Raw genomic sequence first — 14,316 nt, 5'->3', positions numbered from 1 at the left:
CGTACGTTAACCGAAGAAGAGGGAGGTGATTTCCAAATCGAGGCGATTTTGAGAGCGAGGTGAATTCGAAAGCGAAGTATTTTCTGATAGAAGTCCAGATTGATAATTAGACGATCCAAGGTGTTAAAGAGGAGTTCGATTTGACGATATCGAAAGGATTGAGGAAATAGGTTCTTTGTATAGTGAGGTGACGGATAGACGTTTAATTAGTAAGAGATTTTGTTCTTAGTTTCTAAGTATTTGATTCGTCGAATTTTCAAAAAGGAATTAATATTAAGTTAAGCTAAGTAGCTGAGTTTATTGTCGGGTTGACTTGTTGATTTTCGTAATAAATTTTGTTTGGATTATAGACATTTGTACGTAGTAAATTCTAGTTACTAATGAAATATATTTGAACTTTTTGATTTGACTTGATATTTATCGTTATTCGTACTAATTTTTCGGTGCACGCTTAAAAGCCCAGGCCTGGCAAACTAATCTCGAATCCGCGTAAAGTACCCGTTAAGTTAACGGAAGTTTTACCGACCGCAATTAGTGGGTTTTCTAAGAGCCGCCGCAAACTAGCACTTTGCGAGAGTAAAATGCTAGCAAACGTGCCCTAGCACAACCGATGACGTCAAAGGCTCCGCCCCTCTCTTCTTGCTCACGTGGTTTTTCGTTTGCTAGAGTGGCGATACGAGAGTACTTTCGCTGTTCACAAAATTCAACAACGGGAGCAGTTACGCTAGCAAGAGAGAGCAGGGAAAAATGGACGACTGTATAAACATGCCATATGTCGAAAAAGAAATTATAGAATTTTATCGATGTAAGTAAATTACATGATTAATACATTCAGTATTGAAAAGAAAATAATATAAACTTTGTATATAAATAGTTATCGGCTAGTTAAGCCTAGTTAGGCGTAACTAGTAGGCATGTTTTTCTCATGCTGTTTCAAAGTCCGGAACGAAAACTGACTGATTACAAGTATAGGTTATAATAAAATCTTTGTTCTATAGCCAATATACATCTGTGGAATCCACGTCATGAGGATTATTACAAAAAAAACAAGAGGGATTCCACACTGACACAGTTAAGAGAGCTTTTAGCTTCTGATCATGGAATCAACATCACTTGTAAGTAGACTGTTTTATTCGTTGTGGGCTAATATTAGTAATACAATTTAGTCTAATTTGCTCAATTAGTAATTCAATACAGTCTGTTACAAAAGTATAGGAACACCACAAATTTTGTTTTTTTTAAATCTATTTAAATTTTTTTAATAGAAAACTGTTTTATAAGTTTTAAAACAATTACAAAAATATCATCATTTTCAAAGCTTTTTATTTTTTAACAGCAATATAATAGAAGTTATTTCAGTTTTTTACTTGTTATAAAAGTATAGGTACAATTTCTAAAATCACATAAAATTAATTTTTAAATATATTTTTAACACTGAATATTGGGTTTCACCTCCATTGGCTACAATTACTTGAAAAATTCTGTTAGGCATGGAGTTTATTAATTGTTTTAATTATTCATCTTTATTTTCATCCATGCATCTATCATTGCAATCTTTGATTTACACATTCACATTGTTTCCCTTTTTGATAAATAATGTCTGCTAAAATCCCCCATAAATTTTTATGTGATTTAAATCTGGACTACTTGAAGGCCAGTCAATTACTTCAATATTTTCTTTTTAAATGAATATTTTCTTTACATTGAGGCATGAATGGGAGCATTAGCTTGTTGAAACTTCCATTTATGACCTGCAATTAATGCACCAAATGTAATCATATTATTATACAATAATTTTTGATATTTTTTTGAGTTCATATTTTTGTCAACAAATATTAAATCAGTTTTACCTCCCCATCTAAAACCACTCAAAATCATTACATACTCACCCCCTTGTTGCCGGCTTATTTTAACTCTGCTTTCTCTTCTTAAACCATTCCAACAATATGAAAACGTATCAGAGCCATCTAAATTAAACTTCTTTTCATCACTAAACATTATTTCTTGCCATTCAGTCCATCCCATCTCGTCTTTAGCCCAGTTTAAATGCATTGATTTCTGTTTGGCAGTTAAAGATACTTTCAACTTCATTTTAAAATGTTTTACGTTGTCATTGTTTTTTAAAGTTCTCCAAACAGTTGCAGGAGATACATCTACTGGTAATTCAGCAGCAGTAGCTTGCCTTGTTGACATGTATTTATTAGTTATAAGCTTCAAAACTTGGCTCTCATCTCCTAAATGCTAAACATTTATGCCCACAATTTTTACCTTGTTAGACAACATTTCAAATAGCATTTGTAGATCTATTTACAGCTGCAGGAATTTGCCTCAGACTTGCCTGAACCACTCAAATAATAAATTTGATGTATTTCATGCTCCTGAAGTACAGTTCTATGAGGAATTGTTGAAAATGTTTATATAACATTCAAAAAAGTTGTCATCATTTTCAACTGTCATGGTATCTCACCTTAGTTGTGATAACTTTAATTATTATTATAATAAATTAATTTTTAAGAGACTTTTAAGTGGTGTACCTATACTTTTGTAACACATCAAAAAATGAATATTTGTGGGAAAAAAATGTATGCTGCTTTATGAAATGTAAAAAACCTGATAAAATAATTTAATGATAAAAAAATAACTAATAATATTTCCAGTAATAATTTCAAAATAAATTTTGAGAAAACACAAAATTTATGGTGTTCCTATACTTTTGTAACAGACTGTAATTTAAAATTAGTGCAATTATGTTTAGAAGATGTCAGAAATAAATTATAGCCTATATTGTATCTTGCGTGTTTGTCACAGTGATAGCAGCATTTCCAAATTACATGCTAACATAAACGTATATGATACAATAGCCAATATACATGTATGATGTAATAGGCTATAATCTATTTAGTCATATCCCAATTAACAAACTGATTGTCTAGCAAAGTGAAAATAACAACTTTAACATTTCCATTATAATTTGCAGCAAACAAGATCCTTAGCCAAAAATTCAAAAATATGAAGGATGCATACAAGAGGGAACTGTCAAAGCTGCAAAAATGAAAGTCATCTGGAGTGGGCATCAATAATGTGCACAGAATCAAATTTCTGCACTTCAACCAGATGGATTAACTGAGGGACTCCTTGCAGGCAGACAAAAGTGAGGATACCATCAACCTCAACACCTCCCTTAAAAGTGTAAGTGCGAACATAATGTAGGCTACGTAAATGTGTGATATGATGGTGGCAACAGTATAGTTGCTTACCTAGAACACTGATCGTCGCCTTGTACCAGTTATGGATGATTTGATGTACGAATATCACATTCTAACATGGTCATTAGACATATACACTACAAGATGTAGTGCATGTGCCTTAATGCAGTGCTGGTTTTGATTTCAGAACAAGTGTAGTCAACCCATAGTTACAGAAGAAAGAGAAGACTTGATGTGCACTGAAGCAAGTGAGTTCCAAGAGCTATCTTTCACCATAAATCAATGCATGGAGCCAAATACACCAGCAAGTAGCCATGACTCAATGAACTCAGGAAGTCATTCAGTAATGCCGTCGACAAACAGCCAGTGGTCTAGTCCCCATCCGACAGATGATGAAGTTACAGTTGGCGGGCAAGAGAATAAAAGAAAGCGACAGAAGACATCCCATGTGTCATCCTCTCTTAATTCTGAGCTGTATAAAAGGGCAGTAGACTACCTGGCAAATAAGCCCAGCAACCCCCCAGCATGTGTAGAACAAAATTTCGGTAACCACGTCGCCCTCAGCTTAATGAAAATTAGTGAAGACTTGCGGGAAGAAGCAAAATATGAAATACAGGGCCTTTTGTTCAAATATTACAAACAATCAAGGACCAATTGTTAAAGCAATAAATGTTTGTTTTATTATATTATGTTTAATTCTCTCAATTGTACATAATATCTACACAAAACGATGTTGCCAGTAAACGGCACCGACATCAGACATGAAGAATTCTTTGAAGTTGTTTCTCACAACTTTTCGCCTCTGAACTGTAAAAGTTGGAGTAGGTGGTGGTCACTTGTGGAAGATGTATATCTGTCCCAGGCTGTACAGGAATCTCACTCCTCCATGCACCAGGCACAGTGATACCTGTTTCCACATCTTCTCTGTCCTCATAATCAACTGGCCATGATACCGTGTTTTCATGGCTCCTTAAAAAGTTGTGAAGCGCACAACCAGCAAGTACTAATGTGCGCACTTTGTCTGGCTGCAACAGTATGGGATTTAGAAACACCCGTAGTCTGTTCGCAAAAATCCCGAAAGCTGTCTCCACTACTTGGCGGCCACGTGAAATTCTAAAAACAATTAAAAGATATGTTTAATCCAACTATTGCTCTATCAATTTTCCAAGATTACAGGTTTTATTTTTATACCATCAACCTTTTCCTACTGGTATAATGCATGCATTAGCCACTGAATGCTTACCTGTAATTGCATATCCGTTCTTCCAGAGTCAAATCATTTCCACCATAAGGTTTGAGGATATATGGTTTCAAACCAAAAGCATCGTCGGCTAAGAAGACATATGGAGTGCATATGTCTTGACCTGGAAGCGGATGAGCTGGAGGTATGTCAAGAGCATTTACATCAATAAGCTCCTTCAATTTGCATTTGTTCCATACACCTCCATCACTGACCCTACCTTGTGTGCCAACATCAACATATCTAGAAAATTAAAATAAAGAAAATTCTTTTATCCCTTGGTATAATTAAATTGATTAAAAATCTACTAATTATTATCACTTGTTTTCTATTTTGATATACGTGTTATTGTTAACAATGCGTTGGAAGTCAAGAATAGACTTGTTTCTTACCTTCTGCATATCAACTTACCGAAATATGTAATTTGCATCCACAACTGCTAAAAGAACAATTGATTCTGTTCCTTTGTAATTATGATAATGACTACCACTGTTGATGGGCTTCCTCATCACAATGTGCTTTCCATCAATGGCTCCCAAACAATGGGTCACATTCCACCGATCTTGAAACTGCTTGGAAATAGCCATCCAATGTTCCTTTGATGTTGGCACTTCAAATATATATTTCAAGGTCTCGTACAAAGTTGCACATGTTTCCACGACTATATATGATATTGTTCTTTCGCCAATTCTGAATTCCCACGATAAATCTCTAAATGTAATTCCAGTGGCTAGAAACCGGAGCGTAACGGTCAGTCTCTCAGCAGGAGATATTGGCTCCCCAAACTTTGTCTTTTGTTTCTGAATTCTAGGGGAAATTTTACGTAAAAGATACTCAAACTGGCTTTCTGTTAGTCGCAGCCACCTCCTGGAAAATAAACATACAATTTGTTAATTAGATTTGTGCTTTAAAGGACATCAAACTCCCTACGTCCTGTTAATTGCCATGTTAGCCAACATACCTGTATGAAGTGGGATCCTCGCCTCTCAACTCTAGATTTAAATTCAGGAAGGCCCCTTTATCTGTTCGTCTTTTAATCCATGTTCTGGTAGGCCCCCGCTTTCTACGCCGTTTGTTTTCGTTTTGTTTTTCCAGCGACGCTACTATGATGGCGCACACTGAAAAATCTATTTTAACTTCGCAATCGCCCATACTATTTGTCGAACAAGTAACGATCTACCAGCACGCCTAGCTCAAAGAGAAAGGACGATAACACGTGTTCACATATGTTGCTAAGTTGTCACCTTTTCAAAATTGCTGACTCGGACATTTTAAAATTAGGATATTATACCGAGGCATTGTAAGTGGGATAAGTTTGGGTTTTTTTTTTAACTTTTTTCACCCTGTCTGGATTGAGAGAGCCCTTTTTGGCAATTAGTTTGGGTGGGGGTGTGAAGGTAGTCTTTAACTGTTAAAATAAAATACTCGCAAATACTTTTATAAATTTATTTTGTATAATTTCACAATTTCTACGAAAACGGGACAAATTAATAATTAATCCAGATCTTGAATTTAAAACCGGCATGGTGGCAACACTAGTCGCTAATCTCCCATGATGCAGCATTTTTACGCGAGCAAACGTTGTGTAGTTTGCGGCCGCTTCGTGCTCGAGTAGCTTACCTAGCAAAAATCATCATGGGAAAAAAGGCGGGGCTTGGGAGCGCAACCGAGAGTACTCTAGCTCTCGCTTCCTGTAGTTTGCGGCGGCTCTAAGATACTAAAAATAGTACTTTACAATTCTTATTTCTCTTTTGAAAAATAGCATAACAGTTTACCTTCTACCAATATGATATAGATTTAACTTATGCATGCACAAGTTAAATTTACATTGTTTTTGTTACGCCGAATGCAGTTTGTAATTGATCACTGTGTAAAATTAAAATCATTACGATTGAACTCATGAGTGTCGATTTAATTCTTAAATTGTTTCTCGAGGATTCCTTGTGTTCAGATATTTATTATTATTATTTTTTATTTAGGAAAGTTTATTATTTTTCCTTACGGGGATCAGAGTACTTTGCACCACTAAAGCATTATAGGGAGCTTCCTTGATTAAAAGCAGTCAAAAATACATAATCTCATGAAATTAATTACATGAAAAATGTAATTTAAAAACATTCGTTTTCTGAACTGTAGTTTTGTGGCGGAAGTAAACAACCACCAGGAAACTGCTGGAAGGTGTCTTTTCCGGATGATGTTATAAAAGCTTTTTGTTGTGTTTAAATTTTAGTCCGTGCAGTATAACTAAAATGTGCAATAAAAATCCGATTCACAAACTTATTGTAAATATATAATATTAGAGATAATAGTGTAGTCTGAAATCATAAACCTTTTCGTCACTCTTTCCATATTATTTGGAGTCATACACCTGAACAGTGTCCATATATCTTTTCATATTTTTTGGGAGATATTCTATTAGATAATTGGTATTGCGATGTACCCTTGATCATACTATTTTTCGCGTGAACGTGTCCTGATTCTGAGTTCAAGGGCGGTAAAAAATATCTTTACTACTGATTTACAAGACAAATACATCGAAAGTGAAACCACAAGACGTATCAATTAGTCATTAATTGGTCGAACTTATCGAATATGCTTATAGCGTTCTAGGAAAACGGACTGCCTGTTTCCCTACATATTTCTGCAACTTCTAATAGCCCAAATTTAGTGTTTTGTTGGAATAGCAAGTAATCTCTCAATCCCTAATTGATACTTTACTAACAGCCAAAGCTGATAGTAAGAGTTATGAACTCGCTGATAAATGCCACGAAGAATTCAAATTGAGATGAAGGGTCTTTAATATGTATCCGGCTTGTCCGCCACTGGACAGTTCTATTTGCAGCACACGCTTTATTAAGAACATCTTATCATTAAACCTTAATATACTATTATATTAATTGCATAATTTACATACAAGCTGGTTATAATTAAAGTTGCCCTACTCAGACCTGTCCAGAGCTCGTTCTCGTGGACGTATTTTGACGAAACTTGGTATATATGTTATATGGATTATGGGGAAAAGGACAATGAAAAAATATTTAGTTCGAATTTTTTTTACTAGGTGAAAAAATGGTGCATGAAGAACAAGAAACACAAAATAGAAACCCGCAAAAGGTTTTCATTAAGAACATTTGTTCAATGTGCAATCCATTGGTACCAATTACACGTTGAAAGCGCCTTACAATGCTGCAAGGCGTTTTGACACATGACTGATGCAATTCATTTGCATCAGTCATGTACTGGTTATATGTTGTATCATTCATTTTTTTTCAAAGACCCTGCATATTTTGTTTAAAAACATTATTATCAACATTTTAAATCGAAATGTAAAAATTAATTTTGTACGAAAATAAATGGCTCTTAGGTCAGGTCATGAAATATAAGTTTATTAACATTGTCTATAAATTTATAGAAAACAAATCAAACTTTTTAATATTACATTTTTATGAAATAAATTGTAACTAGCATATTTAAAATTTTAATCTGTTATAATTTTGTAAAATAATTGCTAAATACTTAGCCTTAATTATTTTATTTATTTTATATTATTGTAAACCTGTATTTGAAACCGTATTAAAATGGATATTTAAGGCCATCAAGTTAATTCTTAAAACCGAACTACTTACCTAAATGAAAGTTACTTCCTATCAAAGCATGAATTACTAATGGTATTACATAAAATTATAGTATTACTTTTTGAAGTGTCTCGCCAATTTCATTGTTTCGACACGTACGAATAAACAAAATACACTGTTACATAATTTAATTTCATTACCATAAATTTTGCTAATTCTTTGCATGGACTGAAAACTTTGTTATAATGCAGAATAAAACTGCAATTTTTATTTTATGACTGAAAATTTATGGATAAAATTATAAAAACGATTTCAGATAAACGGAAAATAAGTTTTAATATTCGAGATGTGTTTAAGAAGAGCGAATTATTTTTATCCAATTATTTATAAAAATAGTTTTTTTTCCATTTCTGTCAAGTTAAGAACATTTCAAACACTTTTAACGTAATTTTTTAAAATATTACAAAAAGTAAAATAAATAAGTAATATAGTTATTATATTTGTCTATTAGATATATGTGAAGCTTCGGAAATAGGTCTAGAATTTGTGCAAAAAGGGGAAAAGAATTTTTTTTTCATTGTTATGGGATAGAAGCCAATAATAATAATTATTATTATAATAAGTTTATGTTGAAAAAAACCATCAACAAGAAAAAAAGGGAAAACGAAAAATGAATGTTTTATGTCCATAAAAGGGCATGTTTGTAGAGATTTCCAAGATAGTCAGACTTCTCAGGTTAAAACAATAGATGAATTTGAGTACTTAGATCGAACATCTTCGGTAGGAATCGAATTGTCAGTCGATGTTGACTCATCCAACGACCGGGATTCCGATCTCGTTACAATGCGTAACGAAGGCGGGAGGACCAATTAGAGAGCAGAGGCAAGTCGACATCGACCTATCGGAATGTTCGATCTGGGACTCGGAGAAAAGTTATAAAAACCCTAAGAAAAAGAGAAGGAAGTTCTTGGTTCGTCCTATCTTGGACGTGTGTGCTTCCGTAAAATTAGGAGAGAACTTTTCGGACATCGTGGAAGCAACCTCTCTGTCGTGTCGCCTAGTGCCATCCAGGGTTCCTCGGAGAAAAATCATTTGAAGTCGTGCCCAACGCCTTGGCGTCTACGATCATTTTACCGCCCACGCCGAACTGTAGGAAAAGAAATCTCGAACATTCGAACTTTATTTGGACTTAATTCTCGTGCTTTGTGCTGTGTTACCCCTTTGTTCAAGGAAATATTGTAAGAAATTTTTATTTTATTAAACGGTTTTGAGATGGAAAACCTGTCTCCGTGAAATTCTTCCACTCCCACACGGCAGTGTTGACCGCTCGATTGTCGTGACATCTTTTCACCCAATCGGCTAACCTCACATATAAGCTAGTAAATATATTTATTATGAATCAAATATGATATTTTATCTGACGTAACAAATGTATCAGATGTAACAAATAAAGAAGAAGGAAAAAAGAAAATATATCAAGTTAAAAATATAATTGAAATTTTAAAACAGGAAATGGAAAATTTAATCTAAATATAAAAAATGTCCTTGGCTATTTTTCCTTATTCTTTATTAATAAAGAAAACGTTTTTATGATAAACATTTTAAAAAATTTATTAAATTTTTGATATAATATTGTGTTTAATAGAAATATCTACAATGGAAAATATAGATTAATTTTGTTCCATAAAAACTATATAACATCTTTGCAATTATAATTCTTTACGGTATGAGAAAATCATTTTGTATTTTTTTTATAGACATTTTAAATGAATGTTGTATAAAACTTTATTAAAAAATTAATTACATGAACTGATAGAAAAATTGAGTAAAATATGTAAGTAAATTTATTATTTACATTTTTTATATTTACGAAGTTTATATACATTAAGGAAGAAACGTGAAATGTATCAGTAATTTATCAACGTCATTTCCGGAATTAAGAAAAAGCTATAACAAGTCTTTATGCATTAAAAACGCGTAGTGACTACTTAGAAGAACAATCTGTCAAATGTCTACTGGTCTTTCATATGCTGGTATCTAAAACCTCAGAACACAAATCTTCTCGGTTAATGGTTTTCACTATGCCAATAGATCTCGATTTCTCATTGGTAAATGACAAGATTTATATCACAGCTCAAATCCATTACCATCGATTGTACTATTGATTTAACCAATTATAAAGGACAACAACGAGGTTAACAACTAAGCTCTGGCGTTATAAGTGCTAAATATTTCAACCAACCACAAAACACAAGTTTTATTATGGGATTCAAATACTTTTATATCAAACTATTACTAAATATTGTTAGCGGATTTATTAATATTAAGAATAAATTATACGAAATTGAATATCGGAGAATTGTTTGACGATCTAAAACAATATTTTATTCATATAAATAAACGAGATAGATATTATTCTGTATGAATGGAGTTAGCGTATTTTAAATTAGCGATAGATTTATGCCTGTATATACATATAAGCTACAGTAAATGTTTAAATTTTACATAACTCTTCACAAATACAATTTGCCTGGATGTATGATAAGATATTTTATAAAGTTTATCTGTGTTAAAATAACAGAAGGACGAATAATACTAAAATTTAATAACTTATTTTTCTATTATAAATTATATATATACTGATAGCGTAAATATTTTCAGCTGAAAAAATTCGTTTATAACTTAAAAATTAATATATTAAAATCCATTTTATAAAACTAAATACAAGTAATCAATAATATATCTATACAAGTAATTAATTATTTAATTGAAATAGGTATTATTATTTATCATTTTTCGTAATTAAAATGATTTTAATAGTATACGAAGAACGAAGATAATGAAATTATTTCGTTTTTACAGTGAATACAATAAGTTTTGTTTTATAAATTTTCTTACCTTTTTAAACATTTTAATTTTAATCGAATTAACATTAATTGAAGTTTTGGGCTAACTAGTTCGTTTAATGATAAGAAACTCGTCGTTATACCCGTTAACCTTCGATAAAGTGATATTGATTGGTCGAGATTTATTTTTAAAAAATGGAATAAATAAATAAATAAATTGCATATAAACATTCTATTTAAAACCTGTATTTTATTTCCACATCACTTAATTGAAAATCGCTTCTCAAAATGAATCATAAGTGTTTACTTTTTTTATTTTTTACATTTCTGCATTGTGTTAGCAGTTATTTTTTCATTTATCATGCCCAACTAATTATTTGGATCGTTACTGTGGTAAACTTTTTATTTATATTTTCGAATATTAATTTAATTTAGGTAAGGTTAAATCTATTTACTTATGTTTATAAACATTTTTTTTATTTTTTTGTTTTTTCAGCTTTGAGAAATAGAAATTCACTTAAAGAATGTGCTCAAAAACATTTTTCTACAAGAGTAAGAATAATTTTTACTGTATATAAAATAAATTAATTAATATTAAATATATTTAATTGTTTAATGGATTGGAATTTTAAAACGTTTGATAATTGTTTCTAAATAAATTTTTTAGAGTTTTGAGATCTTTGAAAATTGTTACAAATCTATGAGCGAGTGAGCAAAAGACTTAACAATAGAACAAATGTTTGACGAAGTTTGTGACCTTGACCACGATGTAAGTAAATTGTTACTTGCCATATTTTTTTACTTTCACTATAAGAAAACTGTCGTTGATAGGAAATTAATGGAATTTCTGGGTGCGGTCGGTATTCACTTTTCCTAGATAAGAAAAAAAATGGAACCATAGATGAGTTTGTTAATGTAAGTAATATCAGTTATTACTATTGAATTTTTATCCATTTTTACTTATTAAAAACAATTTATAATAGGATAAAAACGTGTCCTTATTCTATTACATTATCATTTAAAAAATGTAGGTTATAGGTTATTATAACTTACACCAGATTCTTGTTAATCCGACCCTCAATAATTCAGCCTTTAAATTATCTGGCATACAATACCTTGTGATCTGTACCTTGTATATTTAATTAATTTATTCATTAAAAACTAGGATTCGTCCATAACCTACATGTCCTATTTTAGTTATTTAAAATACTAAGACACATTAACACAAAGTAAACATTGTGTGTAGCACTAAATGTTATGAGATTATTCTCATAAGATTTAGCGCACAATTTTTATATAATTAATTATTATAACAAGTAATATAAAAAAAATTTTTTTAAAGTCAATTCCTACTTAGGTCAACAAAGAAAAATTTTATTCTAGTTACTTTTTATTAAATAATTACAATTAATACAAATATGTATATACATATGCTAAATATTTTTTATATGGGAGAAAAAATTTCTCTTATATAACTAAAATTAATTAATTAAATTTAATTAATGAATTAATATTTGAAAAACTGTATTAACATCAAGTGTCATCCACTACAAGTTTAAAAAAATGTATTTGAACTTGAGTGGATGAATAAAAAGTATTTTATTAACGATTGAAAATTTGAACAAGATATATAAATATGTATAGGGAGAGTGTGAACTAATAGTAGGAATTTAAAAAAAGAACAAAAGAATTAATTTAGGAAGTAGAGATGATTTTTCTAAAAAATCGTAAATGCAAATAACCAGTAAAATTTTCATTAAATCTGTTACCATTCGAGGTACGACACACGATCTTCTATATCTTCCACTCTCTTGATCATTAACCACCAAGATTCAATAGCATCTATACTCCATAAATAGAAATAACCGTGTCAAGTTTTAAAATTTTTGGTTTATTATCCAATCTTGAGATATAACGCAAAATGAACGCCAATACACATACAAACATACATACAGAATTTTGGGACGTTTTTCATTTTGGGCTCCTTAAGTGTCAAAATTTTGAGAAATGCAAAAAACTGAAGGGTCTGCATTTGACCGATAACCATGCTTTTCTTATGTTATATTTTGTAACAGCCGGGAAAATAAAAATAATTTTGTTTTTAATACACTAATATCAACATTGATAGTTAGTTTATTGGTAAGATTAATTTAAAAAAATAGTTATTTTTTAAATTAATTGTTTAATATTTAGTTGGGAAGTTGATTAAAATTGAATTATTTTATCTGGACAGACAGAGAAGTTAATAGAAAGCGTGTGTATACATATATATATATATGTATGTATATATATATGTGTGTGTGTGTGTGTGTGTAATCGCAGGTACAGCAAACATACAGAATAGAGGAGAAAGGGTATTGTTACGTGAATTTGTTAATTTTACCTATTTTTTCTTATACTCATTCATCTCTTAAACCGGGACCGATAGTTTATGGACGAACTCAAAAAATTAAAGTCACGAGGGGAAAAAAACCTGCTTGAAAAATAACAATGAATACAAAGCCCGTTAAAAATGATTGTAACAGTAAGGTTTTTAAAAAAAAACTGTAAAGCGTTATGTATATTAATACAGTCAAACCAGTTTTTATGCGGTCTTTTTTGTGCGGTTTTTTGTGCGCATTTTTATTTGTGCGGTATAGTTGGCGACTAGTCTCATGCATTTTGTCATGTCTCACGTTGACTTATTATAGCTAAATAAGTGTAAGCTTATTATAGTGTAAATGAACTTATTATAGTAATATTATTGCATGGATATGCGAAAAATAAAATAATTTATTTTTTAAGTCAACAAAACACCACCTGGACAAAAATATGTAAAACAGACGATAGACAAGACGATGCAGTCAAGTGCTGACATCTGTTGTCAATAAATTCTAGGTCTGTTTTAATTACGTTAATTAAACCTTCAAAGTGCTTTCAAATTCCTGGACCGTTAAGATAAGATTCATTTCAAAGCGTAAATTGAAGGTAAATGTACTGTATTATTTTTTCTATTTAGATATAGAATTTTATGATTTTTATTTTATGTTTAGACATAATCCCTGAAAATGAATAAGGGCAAAAACAAAGCGAAGAGGAAGGTAATTTCCTTAAGAACTAAAACTACGATTTTAAAACGAGTTATTTTCTACCTGATACATTTTTATGCGGTCCCTATTCATCGCATAAAAAAAAATTTAATTGTGTTGCGAAAACTATTTTTTGTAGCTACTCGTGAAGTTTCGAGCGATTTTTTATGCGTTTTTTTATGCGGCCCTATTCACCGTATAAAAATAGGTTTGACTGTAATTAAAAATTAATAATAAAAAGCGAATTTTAAAATGAAATAAAATTTTATAAAATCAAAATTAATTAAATATAACGATACATAAATCTAATAGTATTTGTAAAAAGTTATAAAAATCAACAAATAATAAATCTTCTGTATTTCGTACCAATTTTCAATTTTT

The 14,316-nt window shown here is 31.0% G+C and overlaps 1 protein-coding gene and 1 long non-coding RNA gene across 2 annotated transcripts; one reads left to right on the top strand and one right to left on the bottom strand.

The window, feature by feature from the left end:
• Positions 1–3,961: 3,961 nt before the first annotated feature.
• LOC136973807 (uncharacterized) lies at positions 3,962–5,598 on the bottom strand. Its single transcript, XM_067272029.1, has 4 exons — positions 5,408–5,598; positions 4,858–5,313; positions 4,450–4,689; positions 3,962–4,319 (listed from the first exon to the last, which is right to left on the bottom strand). The coding sequence occupies exons 1-4, from the start codon at positions 5,596–5,598 to the stop codon at positions 3,962–3,964; spliced, it is 1,245 nt and encodes a 414-aa protein (XP_067128130.1).
• A 5,618-nt stretch (positions 5,599–11,216) lies between these two features.
• On the top strand, positions 11,217–11,611 carry LOC136968054 (uncharacterized). The gene is made up of 3 exons (XR_010880050.1): positions 11,217–11,260; positions 11,364–11,419; positions 11,535–11,611. It is a non-coding gene; the product is annotated as an uncharacterized lncRNA (long non-coding RNA).
• Positions 11,612–14,316: the final 2,705 nt, after the last annotated feature.

The sequence above is a fragment of the Centruroides vittatus genome, unplaced genomic scaffold, assembly GCF_030686945.1.
Source record: "Centruroides vittatus isolate TY-2023 unplaced genomic scaffold, ASM3068694v2 contig_1, whole genome shotgun sequence".
Lineage (NCBI taxonomy): Eukaryota > Metazoa > Arthropoda > Arachnida > Scorpiones > Buthidae > Centruroides > Centruroides vittatus.
The sequence above is the reverse complement of the archived record's forward strand: the minus strand, read 5'-3'. Positions and strand labels throughout refer to the sequence as shown.

Excerpts from the sequence above, each read along its gene's own strand:
- LOC136973807 (XM_067272029.1), bottom strand. The coding sequence starts at position 5,598 with ATGGGCGATTGCGAAGTTAAAATAGATTTTTCAGTGTGCGCCATCATA. Across the intron at positions 5,314-5,407 it reads GAGGATCCCACTTCATACAG|GAGGTGGCTGCGACTAACAG; the intron begins GTATGTTGGCTA and ends TTTATTTTCCAG. Across the intron at positions 4,690-4,857 it reads GATGCAAATTACATATTTCG|ATATGTTGATGTTGGCACAC; the intron begins GTAAGTTGATAT and ends TTAATTTTCTAG.